Source organism: Rattus norvegicus, chromosome 13 (assembly GCF_021556685.1).
Source record: "Rattus norvegicus strain SHRSP/BbbUtx chromosome 13, alternate assembly SHRSP_T2T, whole genome shotgun sequence".
Classification (NCBI taxonomy): Eukaryota; Metazoa; Chordata; class Mammalia; order Rodentia; family Muridae; genus Rattus; species Rattus norvegicus.
The window spans coordinates 102,213,489-102,229,595 of NC_141546.1; the positions used below are offsets into that span (position 1 = coordinate 102,213,489).

The following is a 16,107-nucleotide window of genomic DNA, read 5'->3' on the forward strand; positions in this document are numbered from 1 at the left end:
CGTGGTATGTGGTGTGTTCCAGTGTGTCCTTTTGAAAACCAAATCACAATCCATTGTGTATGTGAGGCTTTAAAAAAATTCCGTTCATCTCCTGATGGACATTTAAGATGTATCCACGCCGTGGATATTTAAGTAATGAGTGTGCAGTTGCATGCACAAATATTTACGCCGGATTCCATGTTCTGACCTGAAGGCTGACATAAGAGGATCCAATGTTCCATGCCTGCCTGGCTGTGTAGCTCCTTCAAGGTCACCCTGGGCAAGTGAGCCAGATCCTGTGCCACGATGGAAGGTGTGGATTAGGCGTAGCACACCTGCCCGGCATCTGTAAGACTCTGACTTGATCCCTAGTTCCAACTTCTGGCCCCGCCCATGTATTTTTAATCCATTTGAAATTTGAGGACTGTCTTTACAGTTTCCTACACCACTGTGTCCCCTCTCCTACATCCTCTCCAGTACTTGTCACTTCTTGTTTCATTGACTTTGATGTGATTGTTTAAATATTTTTTAGGAATTTCCCATGTGCCCAAATTTAAAGTTGGGTGTTGTTGTTGTTGCTGTTGTTGTTGTTGCTGCTGTTGTTGTTGCTGCTGCTGCTGCTGCTGTTGCTGTTGTCTTTTACCTCTTAGGATTTGCTCACAGGTAATCACTTGAACAGGCAGTCTACCTACTTTGGGTCAGTTTTCTAACTTGTCATAGTAATACTATAATAAAGTAAGTTATGGGTGGTTCTGAGCTGCATGACACTGTTGCCAGGAATTTTAACTCAGGTCAGGTCCTCTGCAAGCCTAGAATGTACTCTTAACTGGAGCCACGTGGCCACTGTCCATACTGAATACATTAGTTTTTGCCCTGAGCTCATGTTGCGTTAATGCTTCTTGTAGTCTTGCATATCATCCCCGGACAGCAGTGATAGCATTTCTACACACTTCTCTAGCTCCAGAAACTGAACAGTCCTGAGCAAGTGGCTCTCAGGAAAACCAGAGCCCTCAGTCCTGGCTCTGACTTCTACATTAAAGGTCTTTAAAGCATTGGGTAATTTCAGACTGTATTTTGCTCGAGAGATTGTAGTCGGTGAGCAATTTTTTCCCCCATTACGTTGTTAAAATAAAATGAAAGTCTGGAATTAAGAATAGTACAAAAGCCATGATTAGATAATATGAAGGTTTTTAGACAGGAGACGGTCAGGCTTAAGGCTTAAAACTACCCACTGCTTTATCATTCTTTTCCAGAAATCCCTCAAGTTTAAAGCTGAGAGCTCAACCCGGCCCTGTCGCCACAGGGCCTTCTGTCTGCGGCCCCTTCTTTCCACACCTGGCTTGGCTAGACCCAGGCTGACCATGAAATAATATATGTCCATGCGCGCACGCGTGCACACACACACACACACACACACACACACACACACACACACACACACACACCGTTTAGTTTCCAAGGGAGAGGCTAGTTTCACTTTTAATTTGGTGTTTTAGACAAAGACTTACTCTAGTCCGCTTCTGGCCTGGAATATGGAGTAATCTCTCTGCCTTGGCATCTCCAGTACTGGGATTGCAGGGCTGAGGCTCCAGACCAGCTTTCCTCAGGTGTTTTGTTGATTGGTTGGTATTTATTTATGTATTTATTAGTGTGTGTGTATATATGTGTGTGTGTGTGTCTGTCTGTCTGTCTGTCTCTTTGTGTCTTTGCATGTTGTCTGTCTGTATTTGCATGTATGTGTGTGTGCATCTGTGTTTGTGTTTATGTGTGTATATGTATGTGTATATATGTATATGTATGTGTGTCTGTGTATGTATATGTGTATATTTGTCTCTGTGTATATGTATGTGTGTCCATGTGTATGTATGTCTGTATTTGCATGTGTGTGTGTCTGCATGAGTGTATCTGTGTTTGTGTCTGTGTGCTTCTGTGTGTGTGTGTGTCTGGTGTGTGTGTTTATGTCTATGTGTGTAGTGTCTCTGTATCTCTGTGTGAGTTTGCATGTGTATATGTGCATAAGCCACAGTACACTATTAGAGGTTAGTAGACAACATTTAGGAATTGTCTCTGCACCACATGTGAGTTTCTGGGAATGAAGCTTAGTTCATCAGGCTTAGCAGCAGCACCTCTCCTCCTGTTTGCTTCGTTTCTATTTGAGGAAGACCAGAGAGCATGTGGGAGCACATGGGAGCACATTTGAGCACAGGAGAGCACATGGGAGCACGTGGGAGCACACGAGAGCATGTGGGAGCACGTGGGAGCACACGAGAGCACGTGGGAGCACACGGGAGCACATGGGAGCACACGAGAGCACATGGGAGCACGTGGGAGCACACGAGAGCACGTGGGAGCACACGAGAGCACGTGGGAGCACACGAGAGCACACGGGAGCACATGGGAGCACACGAGAGCACATGGGAGCACGTGGGAGCACACGAGAGCACGTGGGAGCACGTGGGAGCACACGAGAGCACATGAGAGCACACGGGAGCACGTGGGAGCACACGAGAGCACACGGGAGCACAGGAGAGCACGTGGGAGCACATGAGAGCACATGGGAGCAGATGACCATATGCATTGGTGTAGGCAAGGTGGCCACATCTGGCATCCTTACCACTTCTATTACTGAACTTGGATTTTGCCGATTTCTTGCTCCTCCTGTGTCCACCTCTGCACACTAGGGTCATGGGAAGGTGTTTCCATACCTGGGTACCAGGGATGTGGATTCAGTTCCTCATTCCTGCTCTTTATCATTGGCCTATTTGCCCAGCCTCTCTTTTCTTTTAAACGTGGATGTTCTAGAAGCTGGATATGTACACTTGCTTACGGCTCACAGGAAGAGAAAAGATGATGTTGGGTATGGAACACAGAAAATTTAACTATGTTAGATGTATTGTTCCCTGTGACAGTGGTGACCCTTCTATAAGGACTTCTGTGAGTTTATCTCTACCCTTATGGAAACTTACAAACTGAGGTGAGGGCTAGCAGTAGCTCATTGGGAGGATACTTGCCTAACGAGTATAAGGCCCTGGGTTTAGTGTAGCCCAGGCTAGCCTCAAACTCATGATCTTCTTGCTTCCATCTCCATATGTTTCTGCAGCAAAAACAATTTTTTTTGTTAGACATTTATCAAGTCCTTCTAAATGTATTTTAGAGCATGTCCTGGTGACCACGGAATCTGCTCTCTCCCTTCATGAACAATAGTATTATTCTTGGATCTTCAAACTGGTTTGTGTACAACCCGACACCCGTTGCTTTGGTGACCTGCTCTGTTTGGTTTCTGTGGAATTAAACTGGCCATAGACCACGGTGGCACAGAGACTAGATGAAGGATTTCTTCCTGAGGTGTTGAGAGATTCCTCTCTCTAAAAGCAACTCTATCCTCCCCCACAGCTGCCCTGGTCCTGTAAGGCAACAACAGCAAAAGACAATGCCAAGATCCACCCTCACACTCCCATTCCCAGGCTCCTGTGTCAGGCTTCAAAAAGTCCTTTCTGTCCAGCCACAGTAGCAACAACAAGGGCTATACAAAGAAACAGAGGTTCAGAGAGCAGGGTGGGTACAATATTTTTCTAAGTTGAATGACAGTCAGTAATGACTTTTAAAAGATTAGAGTTAAGCGGTAATGCCTTGTACTTAAGAGGGCAGGCTTTGGAGCAAATCTTTCTGGGTTCAAACCCTGCCTCGGGCACTTGTGAGCTTTGTGATTCCCGGTGTGTAAACTAGTCTCCAGGATTAGTGCTCCCATCAGCACAGAGGGTGTTCCTGAGTGCACATGTCAGTCCAAGGCTAACTGGGCCATTGTGTCAGCACCTGACTATTCAGGGCTACCTTTAGAAATCACTGTCAAGATATCTTGTAAAGAGCATGAATAAGTATATAACCATCCCTCTCTAGATCGTGAAGTCATAGGACTAAACAACTAGAGTGTAGCATCTCTTCAGAGAGAACTTGTAACCGATATAGTCAGAATGTAACATTAGTGTGTATCTTATCTTTTCTAAATGTTACACCCACATGTACATTTTAAAAAATACATACATGTAGACATAGACTAGGACCCAAATGAGGGAGATCATATGTTTTCCTTTTGTTCTGAACATAAACTTTCTCTCTTTCTTTCTCTCTCTTTTCTTGCTATCTAATTTTTTGATGAATAATTGAGTCCTAAACTCGAAATGGATCAGTCAGGAATAGAATCCCTAAAAGGCCAGTTGGGTAGCTACTGTGGTTTGCTCCTGGAAGCCTAGCTACTTAGGAGAAAGGAGAAAGTGGTTTGCTTGAGTCCAAGGCCAACCTGGGCAACATATTAAGGCGCTGTCTTGAAAGCATTAACAGATAGCAAGTGTTCTCTATGGTCTGTTGACTTCACCATGCACAGCCCTAGGATGCCTCTGTCCTAAAGGAATACATGGCTGCGATGGAGGGGCAATTAGTTCACAGAGACAGAACCGAGCTGGGTAAGTGCCAGGGACGAGCTCCCTGAAAGACAGGCATCAGATGAGGTCTTAGGCTTCCGGGAGCCCCGGAGAACAGCTGTGAAGGTCCAAGAGAAGAAGACTGGAAGGAAAGAACATTTTTATCTTGCTAATCAGCCTACAGTTCATATGAGACTGTGCAAGAACATAAGAACAGAGGACCAAGTCACTGCTTAGATGGATGGATAGTGTCTGAAGTGAATCTCAGACACGGGAGCCGCACCTCCTTGTGAGCACTCCCCATCCCCTCCCAGGAGACCAGAGGGTGACCTTCATTGAGCATGATTGGTCTGTCAAAACCTTCACACCTGATCCAGTCCTAAATCAATTTCTACTGACATCCCAATGTCTACCACCTTGTTGCATACCTCTGTGGAGGTCTGGAGGCTCCAGGAAGCACCAACCCTGCCTGATTTACACTGGCCTGTGGATTGAACCTGGGGCCTCCTGCCTGCCATGTTGGCACTTTTTCAACTAAGCTACATCCCTGATCCTCTCTCTGGGTCAGCAAACCACTTGCTTGTGGTTCCTTTCAGTCCCTTGTCTTTAAGGCATATTTCATTCCTGTTTGGGAATTAAGTCTCTGTTTCATGTTCAGAATCCAGCAAGGTGTGCTGCCAGGCCATTGTGGCTCTGATATTTTCACCTCAGACCTGAAGTCAGATCCTGAGAACAGATGGGGAAAGACACCTGGGTATGGCTGCCTGTGGCTGTGACCATAGTGAAGGATAGGGCCCAGAGAAGGAAGAGGGAACAGGGAAACAGGACTAAAGAGTTCCCCTGGGGCTTGCTGGCTAGCCAGCCTAAGCTAAAAAGAGACACTGAGATTCAGGTCCAGTGACTGAGCCTGCCTCAAGAAAATGCCAAGGGACAGCCCCCCCCACCCCCACACATGTGTGTCCACACAGGGGCTCTCCCAAACTTCCATGTGCAGTGATGTGCAGATGTGCTGTGGCCATCATCTATAGCCATTTGGCTTTGTTGATAAAGCTCAGGCAAATCAGGAGAACAGACAGCAGCTTTGGAATTGACTTTATCTTGGCGAAGAGAGGATACTTGATAAAGAGGGCTCACTTAGGAGTTCTAGGTGCAAGGGCAAGGTTACCCCGTAGGAGTGACTTGAACCAGAGTAAAGATCTGACTGGTATTTTTATTTTGCGATGCCATGCTGATTTCCACCCCTCAACCCTTTCACCGCCAAAGTGTAATAAGTGCTTTAAAGGACTGAAAGGAATCTACAAATTATCCACTGGCACTGTAGGCTGGAGTTTCGAGCACACCCTGTTATTTTGCCCACCACAGAGCTACGAGAGATTCTGTCAAGCAGTAAGTGAGAAAATTATGTTGCCTGCAAACTAATTGTACAGAAGACTCTGCAATAAGTAACCAGAGACCAGGACTTTGTGCAAAACTGCCAGGAGTTATTATAAATTGCTCCACCACTCCCAGCAGCCCAGCGGTAGGACCCCAAGCTTCCCCGTGGGTCCCACCCCTGAGGCAGCAGAGTGTATTACCCTGGCTATCCTAGGCAAAGCCAAGGAAAGTCCAGCCATGTCATTAGCAGCTGCCCAACTCAGTTCCCGATGCCGTCTAACAAATGTGTCCCAGAAAATCATGAGCTGTAATCCATGAAAACTCTTTGTCTACAATGAGAATGCATGCTGGGAATAGGACCTTCTGTTGTCTCCTGGCTGACATTACCCAGGATAATGTTCCAGATGCCCAGATAATGTTGGAGATTTTAAAAATCAGGTTATTTATTTATTTATATATTTATTTATTGTCTAGTTTCTACTTTTAGTGACTTGGAGGAAAACAAGTGCCCCATAGAGAGGCTGTGCCCCAGTGGGAAGAAAGTCTTTGAACCATTACCAAAGTGTCTGCTACATTGTTATGGGTCCTTGGGGGTGGCACATTTTTAATATAAGATGCCTCTTTTTAATTGACTCCTAAAAGCAACAGGGAAGGTATTTGAAGGGTAAAATCACAGTAGCCTGTAACACTGGATCAAAGATTTTGATGGCTGGGTGACTATAGCCAAAGACAGTGAGCCAAGGAACTCCATGGGGGGCCTTAAAAATGAGGTTTCCCTCTAGCAAATAACTTATTTAGAGACAGGCTGACTTGTTTTTCTAAACATAAACCAGAGTTGCTTACTGAGATCAAGGTTATCATCTTCCTATGTTAAGATTTTCTTAAGACAGAATATTCAGGAAGATCCCCTAAATTGTAACATTACATTCATTGTACACAATTTCTATCCCCCTAAATTGAATATGTGTGTATGTGTGTGTGTATGTATTATGAAGGACACACACACATATATATATGTATATATGTGTGTGTATATATTATGAGGGGCACACATATATCTGTATATATGTACATATATTATGAGGGACACAAATATATGTATATATGTGTGTTGTGTGTATATATATTATAAGGGACACATATATGTATATATGTGTTTATATATTATGACGGACACACATAGGTATATATGTGTATATATATTATGAAGGACACACATATATGTATATGTGTATATGTATATATTATGAAGGATATAAAAAATGTGGAACTGCCTTGTGAAAAGAGATTTTTTTTCGTAAAGGCTTATTCTATCCCAGTCTGACCTTGAACCTCCCATCCCCCTTCCCCTACCTCCAGAGTGCTAGGTTTCAAGCCTGCTTCCACTGCTCCTGTTTTTGAGTGCTGCTGGAGTTGAACCCAGGATTCCTGCGTACTAAGAAAGCATCCTGGCACCTGACCTTCACTCCAGCCCCATCGTGGGGAAGTTTTATAAAGATGTCTTTACTCTTCCTGTGGTGTTAGGAAGCTCCTTTACACTAGTGTTTACTGACTCATTCTTCAGACATATTTACCTGTGCGAAGATGCCACTGACTTTCCTAAGTATAATCTCTGTGAGCATGCATGCACATGTGAATGAGTTCATATGTATGTGTGTGCATGTGTGTGTGCACGAGTGCGCATGCACATAAGTGTGTGCGTGTGTGTATGTATGTGTGTGCATAAGTGTGCACAAGTATGAAGGCACATGTGTGAGTGCATGTGAGTGTGTGTATGTATATGTGTGCTTGTGCATGTGTACATGGGTAGTATACATGTTTCCATGGAGAACAGGGGTCAACCTTGGGTGTCACTTCTCAGCCACAATCTACGTTTTCTTCTTTTGAGATAAGTGAACTCACTGACCTGTGGCTTGCCAACTCTGCCAGAGTGGCTGGCAGTGAGCTCAGGTGCTGTGTCTGTCTCTACCTCTCTAGTTCTTGGATGACAAGCTCAGGCCATATTCCCACCTTGCCTCCCTCTCCTCCGAATCACCACAGCCATTGGTTGGAGATGTTTATGCTTCCTAAGAATTGGCTCCTGCCCTCCACTGTCTTCCCTTCTAGTAGGCATCATGCACATGCAAAGGACTAACAACAGTGTGACCTGCCTGTATTAGATGACAGTACTTCAAAAGACAGGCATCCCAGAAGTCATTTCCTGCTAGAATGGTCTGGGAAGTTTTCATAAATGATTGGAATGGAATTGGAGTTGAACACCGAGTCTTGGAAATAATTTTAAGAAGAAAAGAGGGGCAGAAATAGATCATTCTCAGAGGGGAGTTTTGAAGGACGTGCGGCAAAAAAATAGAAAAAAATGGATAAATGAAATTGGCTGGACCTGAAAGTTCATGTGAGGTAATAATTGTGATATTGCCAGAAAAGTAGATGAGAGTTATATTGGGAAAGGACCTTGTAGTAGTTGGATAGCTTCCATTTAATTCAGAAGGGCAGCAGTAATGTGAGCATGCACGCACACGCACACATGTGTGGTGCTGGGGGTTAAGCAGAAGGCCTTAAACATGCTAGGCAAGTGTTTTTATTTATTTTTATCTATTCTATTATTCATTATAGGGTCCAAAGAGCCTGGAACTCTGGGTATCCCTCATGCCCCATCTTCCCAAGTGCTGGGATTTATAGCTACGAACAGCAAGCTTAGCTTCTTTATTTTAGATTAGGGTAGAGCGGTGCTCAAGGCAGCCCTAGGAGGAGAGAGTGCAAAGGGCAACACCCTTCCTGGACTAAGACAGGGAGTCTGGAGGCCAGCGATCAGGACTGGGAACCTATGCAGGTCCACATGCGAGCTTGCTTCTGCTCGACCTAATCCCTTACCATAAAGGATGAGAACATAATCTCTGAAGACGGATGAAAAGGCAGCCAGTCCCACTCGTGTGGGGTGCACCATGTAGCAGAAGTTGATAGCACTGAGCTGAAGGCATGAGACGGACGCTCAGGCCTCCACGGGAACACGAACCATCAGAGCACGCTGATTTTAGAGACTGGGAATGGCTAGACATGATGCCTGACAAGCATTTGCTCCCAGTGTTTGACATCGGGGTTCCGTCATTCCTCAGAGTCCCCTTTGGAATAAATGTGAGAAAATTGTAGCGAATGGGAGGCACTGGGAGCCGAACACTAACTAGGTCACCCGCATGCGGTTAGCTACTCAGGAGGCTGAGGCAGGGGCGCACATTTCAGGCCAGCCTGGGGGACTTAGGGAAACTGTTTCAAAGTGAAGTTCCAAACATAAAAGCAGGGTTGGGGGTACAGCCCAGTGCTCGCCTAGTATACTTTTGACAGACTCCCGGTTCTATCCCCAAAGCCACACCAAAAGCAAGAGCAGAAACAAAATTGTAGCAATGTTCTTTCAATACAGATTAGATTCCTGAGGACATTTGAAGGAAACCCCTCAGATTCCCAACTTCTTTATTCTCAGCTTTAACCAAGCCAGTATTCACTTACCTTACCATTCTTACCATTGCTGTCTCTTTATTATTATTATTATTATTATTATTATTATTATTATTATTATTATTATTATTATTGCTGCTGCTGCTGCTACTACTACTGCACGAGTGTGTGCACGAGCGTGTGCACAAGCGTGTCCCACCATGTTAGTGAAGGATGAAACCCAGGCTTCCAGGACTGTATAACATTTACTGCTAAGCTATTTTGTCAGCCCTTTTCCTGAGTCACATTTTTTTCTTAAAAAAATGTTTATTAACTAATACAAGGAGAGGGAAAACCAGTGCTCATGGGTAGAGATTGGTGAACGATGATGTGGAATTGGTTCTCTCCTCTGCTTTACATGGGTTCCTGGGACTGAGCTCGCATGGGCTCACATGGTCAGCCATATGCAGCTGCACTTTCCCGGACGAACTGTCTCGCCAGCCCCTGAGTGATATTTCTGAAGAAGGTGATGTTGCATACTTTTCCTGTTAATGCAGTTAATATCACTTCTATTATCTAACCTCATTTTAAAAGTAGTTGCTTTGAATTAGAATGCTAATTTAGCCAGTCAATTTACCTCAAGTTCTAATGCTCAAGATTTTTTTTTTTAAGTCATGCATACTTAACCAATTTTCTGTAGTTCCAAGTGGCTAGGTACCGCTTTCTGGTGAATTAGCAGTTGGCGAGTGGTGGAGTCTCTGAACAAGCCTGCAAAGCACTAATGTGATATTTAATGAGGACACATCAGTCCACAGAAAGGTAGTCAATATAAATCAGTGTTTACAAAGTGTGATTAACTCTGAAATATTTCATCAATGTTGTGGTCCCAGGCAGCCTTCTATGCTAATTACTTGGATCTGCGCATGTTTCTGGGGACTCGATGGACCCTGGGTACAGCAACCATGGAACAGCAAAATTGCAATTATGCCCGCACCATCTCCTATGACAATTTATGCGTTCAGCGCGATGACCTCCCCCTTCCCAAGAGGGCAATAAGCAGGATGCATTTTCATTAGGTTACTAATGCACTTAATCACGGGGGGAAAGGGTTAGGAAGTAGCCGGAGACCTTCAAGCTCTCTGCAACGGGGCTGATGGCAGACACAGCCTTTATTTTTCAAGGCAGCTTCTTTACAAGCAGTGGCTGCCAAGAGCACGCCTCACGCACTTCATTGTCTCAGAGAGACATCGAAAGTTTAGATCTTCCGTTTACACGTTGTTTCCATTTCAGGTTGTTATATATGGCTGAAAAAAAAAGATACAGTCTACTGTTAAAACCATAACCTTGACTAGTTTGCCGTTATCACAACCCCATGGTGTTTGGAGTTAATTATGCAAATGCTGTCACAAACACCATGAGGACGGCCATTATCCCTTCATCCTCACCCTCAGCATCTCCAGGAAGCATCGTGGGTACCTCTGCCTAGCCAGTCTGGCAGGAAGGGCTGTGACATTGCCGCCCTGCATGCCAGGGGCTTACAGCAATATCCCACATCAAACTTTGGATCGCAGAGCTCTGAGGTGTGTGTAGCCGGAAGGACAAGCAGATCGTCCCAGGACCATGAGTCACCGGAGACCAGGGCTGACAACTAGGATCCAGATATGCTGCTTTCTTTGTATGTTTTGGTTTTGTTTCTGTTTTTAAGACATAGTTATTTTATTTTACGTGTACCTGCGCATGCCTAGTTGGCTGTACAAGCCAGCGGAGTCCAGCAGAGAACACAGGATCTTCAGAACCGGGGTTCTAGGAAGGTGTGAGCTGTGAGTGGTCCCATGTGGGATCTGGGAATCAAGCCTGAGTCCTCTGGGAGAGCAGCGAAGCTCTTAACCACTGATGCACCTCTCCAGCCTCTGGTGTGTTTGAGGATGGTGGGCTTTGGAGTCTTCTAGAAGACTGTACTTTGTGTGGGCCAGCTTTGCTTGGTGGTTGGTCATTGTTCCATTCCTACATGTAATATAGTCTTCCAGGATATTCTGATAGGAAGGAAATCTCGGAGTAGAATATGGCATTAAGAGGCTAGTAGAATTCTTTTGTCTTTCTTACCTTGTTTTTGAAAACAGGGTTTCTCTTTGTAGCCCTGGCTGGCCTAGAGCTTAGGATGTAGCCCAAGCTGCTTTGGACTTGCAGTAATCCTCCTGCCTCAGCTGGAAATGCTAAATTATATCAAGCTGCTTCCTTAGAGGTTCTCTCCGTGGCCACAGCAGCATATTCAGCTTCCTGACACTTGTCAGATGTTTGGTGACATGTCTTTGGGATCACATGACTTTGTGGTTGGGGATAGCTTTTCTCTGGGCGACCTCCATCTCTCCTGACCCTCTAGTCTGATAGCCTCTCTCTCTCAAACTCTGTGCTGTAGGTAACATAGAGTACAGCTGCCCGGCCACGAATGAATGTGAGATCACCAAGCGCAGACGCAAATCCTGCCAGGCCTGCCGCTTCATGAAATGTCTCAAAGTGGGCATGCTGAAAGAAGGTAAGGGGGCGGGCGGGCGGGCAGGCTCGAACTTGTGCTCTGGGTTGGTGGGCGGCACAGGGGTGGAGGAGGGGGAGGGGCATCCAAACAGGGCTCAAGAGCGTTTCCATGGAAACCGGGAAAGATGGTGCAGTAGGTACCTTGGATACTCTCAAGACCAGAGTTTCTAATACCTCATGGCTAGAAGCTTGACACCAACCAGAAGGTAGGACCCTGTGCTGCAAATCAAAGTCCCCACCGTGGGGCTGGGGCTGGTCCTTTGATCTTTACAGATACGGAGAGAAGACACAGGCAAAGCAAGAAGCGGTTACCCACAACGCACCCCTTTCTCAGTTTTTATATTTTTATATTTTAGAAACTTTGGGTTTAAGGTCATCTTAATTATTTTCCAAACTCACCTTTAGTGGTTACTTCTCTGATTGAATACCATTCCTGCGTTAATGGCCTTGCGTGAGTTTGGTTGGCGAAAACAGCCACACACAGAAGGAAAAGCCAGTGAATGTGGGTTCTGTGTCAAGCACACTTGGCTGGACTTCCACACTTTGTGATTCCCTCATCGAGAGGTGAACCTGTTGGCCGCAGTGAACATTCTGCTGTCCCACACCCATGTCAGAGCTCCTGACCCTGTGTGCGCTTCTGCTTTCTTAAGTTCATAACTTAGTTGTGAGGCAGTAAAAGTTTTCCTTCTCGTCTAGAAACCCACCTTTATAGAGGGTTTGTGTTAAATCTCTGTATAAGCATATTTTGCAGATAAACATTCATATTCAGAAAGGCCTTCAGAGTTAAAAGCGAATCTGATGTTTCCATAAGACACCTAGAGGAACGTGTGGTCATGGAGAGAAGCTTGAAACCAAGCTTAGGTGAATTATTTATAGAAATTCATAGATGCGGCTACCTCAGAGTATATCCACTGTCTCTGCAGATCCCTCCTGGTTGCTGTTTTGCTTCATATTTTCACGTTCACATATGTGCAAAGGATAAGGTGTTGGATGAGCCTCGCTAACTGCATACGTAGTTAACGGTTTTGTATAGTGCCACCTGCTCTGGACCTGTCCCAGACCTTCTTCTCTGTGGCTGCTGTCCCAGGAGAATGAGTCAGCAGATTGAATACAGGGCTGTGGACTTCCTGCCAGACTCACCAGGCCTTTATTTGTATCAAGGAAAAGGTGAGGCCTGCTCAGGGTCTCTACCTGGTCTTCAGCCTGGTGCTCTCCTGAGAAGACGGCTGTCAACAAGTGAACCTGCAACTTTAAAGTGTTGTCGGAAGGTGGCTAGGATAGGATGTCAAGCAGAAAAATAAAGGAAAGAGATGTGTAGTAACATGATTATATGTACCGCATATGCTACATGAGTGTCGGGAGGGGGGTGGTGAGACGAACCCATGAGGAGGAGGACTGGCATAGGCTGGCCCATACAGGTGAAGCACAGAGACTAGGAAGGAGGGCTTCGTGGAGACTGGTGACAGATTTAACACTGGGAATAAAAATGGGGAGGGGGAACTTTTAATTTCTGGGCCTTAGGCCTCATTAGGAGATTTCATAGGTAGCCATTATTCGGTTTCCAATTCATCTGTTAACTTTGCATGTAGCTCCTCCCACACGCCAAGCAGGGTTCCAGGCTCCCGTGTCACACAAGTTCCTCGGTTGCTGGTAAACATGTATATGAAGTTGCCCAGAGGATAATTTTTAACAGAGCTGACCACATGACTAAAAAGCAAACCCACCTTACTTACAGGCCAGTTTCTTTTAGAGCATCGCCGCTGTCCCACACGGAAAGGATATAGGGTGCCAGTGTTTTGTTTCTACAAGAGAATCCCACTCAGTACCGAGCAGTGGTTCTCAGCCTCTGACCCTTTGATACAGATCCTCATGGTGTGGCGACCCCAAGCGTAAAATTATTTCTGTTGCTACTCTATAACTGAAATTTTGCTACTGTCGTGAATCATAATGTAAATATCTGTGTTTTCTGATGGCCTTGGGTGACCCCTGTGAAAGGGCCACTGGGCCCATCCAAGAGGGTCACAACCCACAGGTCAAAGACCACTGTTTTACCTGACGACGACGATGACGACGACAATGATGATGATGATGATGATGATGATGGTGGTGGTGGTGGTGGTGTGATGATGATGATGGTGGTGGTGGTGGTGGTGGTGGTGATGACATACTATTTTAAGGTTATTGGCTTTGCTTGAAGTCCTCTGGCAGAGTAGGATTCTGAAATTAACCCATAGGGTAGAACACCTCCCTTCCCATGCTGAAGAAAAATCCTCATAAAAATGTAATTGGGAATATTGTAGGTGACGGACAGTTAGGCCTTGATTATCTTTATATTAACTCTGTGGAGAGTTGAACTAAACTTGTGCTCAAAACCAAAAGGATAGTGAAAGGTTGCAAGTCCCTGAAAATTGAAGAATTGTCACATTTGAAACCAACCCATTTGTTTAAATATAATGCAAAGTCTGGGATCAGTGCAGGTGTCTCGTCCACTCAAGAACACCTCAGGTTCCACTTTGTTTTCCAACAGCGCAGTGCGCAGAGACATGCCCCCGTTGCTTTGGAGATGCAAGTCTTTGATTAGTTTGATTCCAATACTGTAATTTACCCATCTGATTGCCGTTTCGACTTTAAAGATGAACAGGGACACAGCCTTTTCCTCAGATCGTGTTTCTCATAGTTTCTAGGAGAGGATCTGAGGGGAGGTGAGTGGTAAGGCAGATGTGCGAGCTACGTTTAATTAAACATCATTGCTCGGAGTAAGCCAGTCCGTGCTTATCTACGGTTCGCACCTCTCAGCACTTGTTATCAAGCCTTTAGAGGATGCATTTTCAAGGCAAAAGCTGCTCTTCCACCATGCTCAGATAATAATTTATTTCCCCTTTACTTCCTCACAAACACTTGGTTGGCAAAATATCATCCCTCCGAGTCCACTGCCCTTCTCCCTGAAAGCTGGGATGGGACGGGCAGGAAATATGGAATATTGTTTTCTTTTATGCTTAAAGAATACAGTGAAATATTGCATTGCAACCTGCATATAAATGCACAATTATGCCTAGGCATCTCCGTGGCTCAAGGCTCGCTCCCTAAGCCTGGAGAGGGTGATACTGTCTTAAACGTATCTTTATGGATGTGCAGGGATTTGAGTCCCGTGCAGTATGTCAGAGATCATGGTGTAGTAAATCTATTCAAATGTAAACCTGTTCAATTCAATTACCAGTCCGTAATAAAATTTGCTACTACAACCCCCGTGTTGACCACAGCAGTCCATACGGGCGGACGGCACAGCAGGTCTGGAAATTGACAGGCGAAATCTAGTTAAACAAAAAACAACATTAGTTCTCGAATCTGAGATGAAATCAGATTTCAACAGCCTTGATGGAAGCCTTCCTTCCTTTAACAGGTATCTTTTATTCAATTCGCCAAGTACACGGTAAAGCACTGCCCGAGGGGAACCGAGGAGGTTTCCATTAAAAAGGAGGCTTATAGAAAAATGAGGGCTTGACTGTTTTAAAAAAGCGATACTTCTTAGTCATGCTCTCTGGCATTTCTATTAATTGTGGGGTATCTCTTTGAGAAGATACCAGAATGTAGGTGAAAAGGAACAGATGGCTTTGTGGGTAAACTAACTTACAGGAATGAATATCTGGGCAAACTTACCTTACAGGCGTAAGTGCCTGGACCTTCTCTCTCCCCGTAAGCCAGCACCAGAAATGAATCTCAGTGAACCGGGCTTGATACTTGACATTAGAGTTTTAAAAAAGATTTCTCCTTATTTGTAATCACTTGAGGACGATTGCCCTGAGGGGCCAGAGCAGGGCATAAGGGGCCCTGGAGCTGACGTTTCAGGTGGTCACTAGTTGTCCAGTGTGGGTGCTGGGACCTGAACTCCGGGGCTTCTGAAGAGTGGCAAGTACTCTTAGTGGCTGATCTGTCTCTCCAGCCCCCAAGTCAGAACCTTTGAGTCAAATAATTGTTCCCAGTTGAGGAAGCTGGGGGGATGGCTCAGTCAGTAACAGTAAAACACTTACCCTAGAAGCATGGGGGCCTGATACTGTTCCCCCAGTATCCATAAAATAACTGGGCACAGTAGAGGTCTATAATCGGAAGATAAGATTCTTAGGGCTTGTTGGCCAGCCACTCTTGTCAGTAGTTCAATGTTCCAGACTGGATGAGAGATGCTGCCATAAGTGTGTGTGTGTGTGTGTGTGTGTGTGTGTGTGTGTGTGTGTATGTGATTTAGTAAGACATTTCCACTGACTTTTAGCATTTACACACTTGAGCATCCGCTGTTTGTGTTCTCTCAGTTATATGTGGATGTATACATGGGTACACACACACACACACACACACACACACACACACACACTTATAATTT

The 16,107-nt window shown here is 45.2% G+C and overlaps 1 protein-coding gene across 15 annotated transcripts in view; it reads left to right on the forward strand.

Annotated features, from left to right (window-relative positions):
• The window catches only part of Esrrg (estrogen-related receptor gamma), a 618,195-nt gene that overhangs the window by 453,577 nt on the left and 148,511 nt on the right, over positions 1–16,107 (forward strand). For all 15 annotated transcript variants that reach the window (XM_087581296.1, XM_087581292.1, XM_087581294.1 and 12 more), the window contains one exon: positions 11,617–11,733. In XM_087581296.1, coding sequence (XP_087437422.1) covers positions 11,617–11,733 — 117 coding nt within the window. The remainder of the gene's footprint in view (positions 1–11,616; positions 11,734–16,107) is intronic.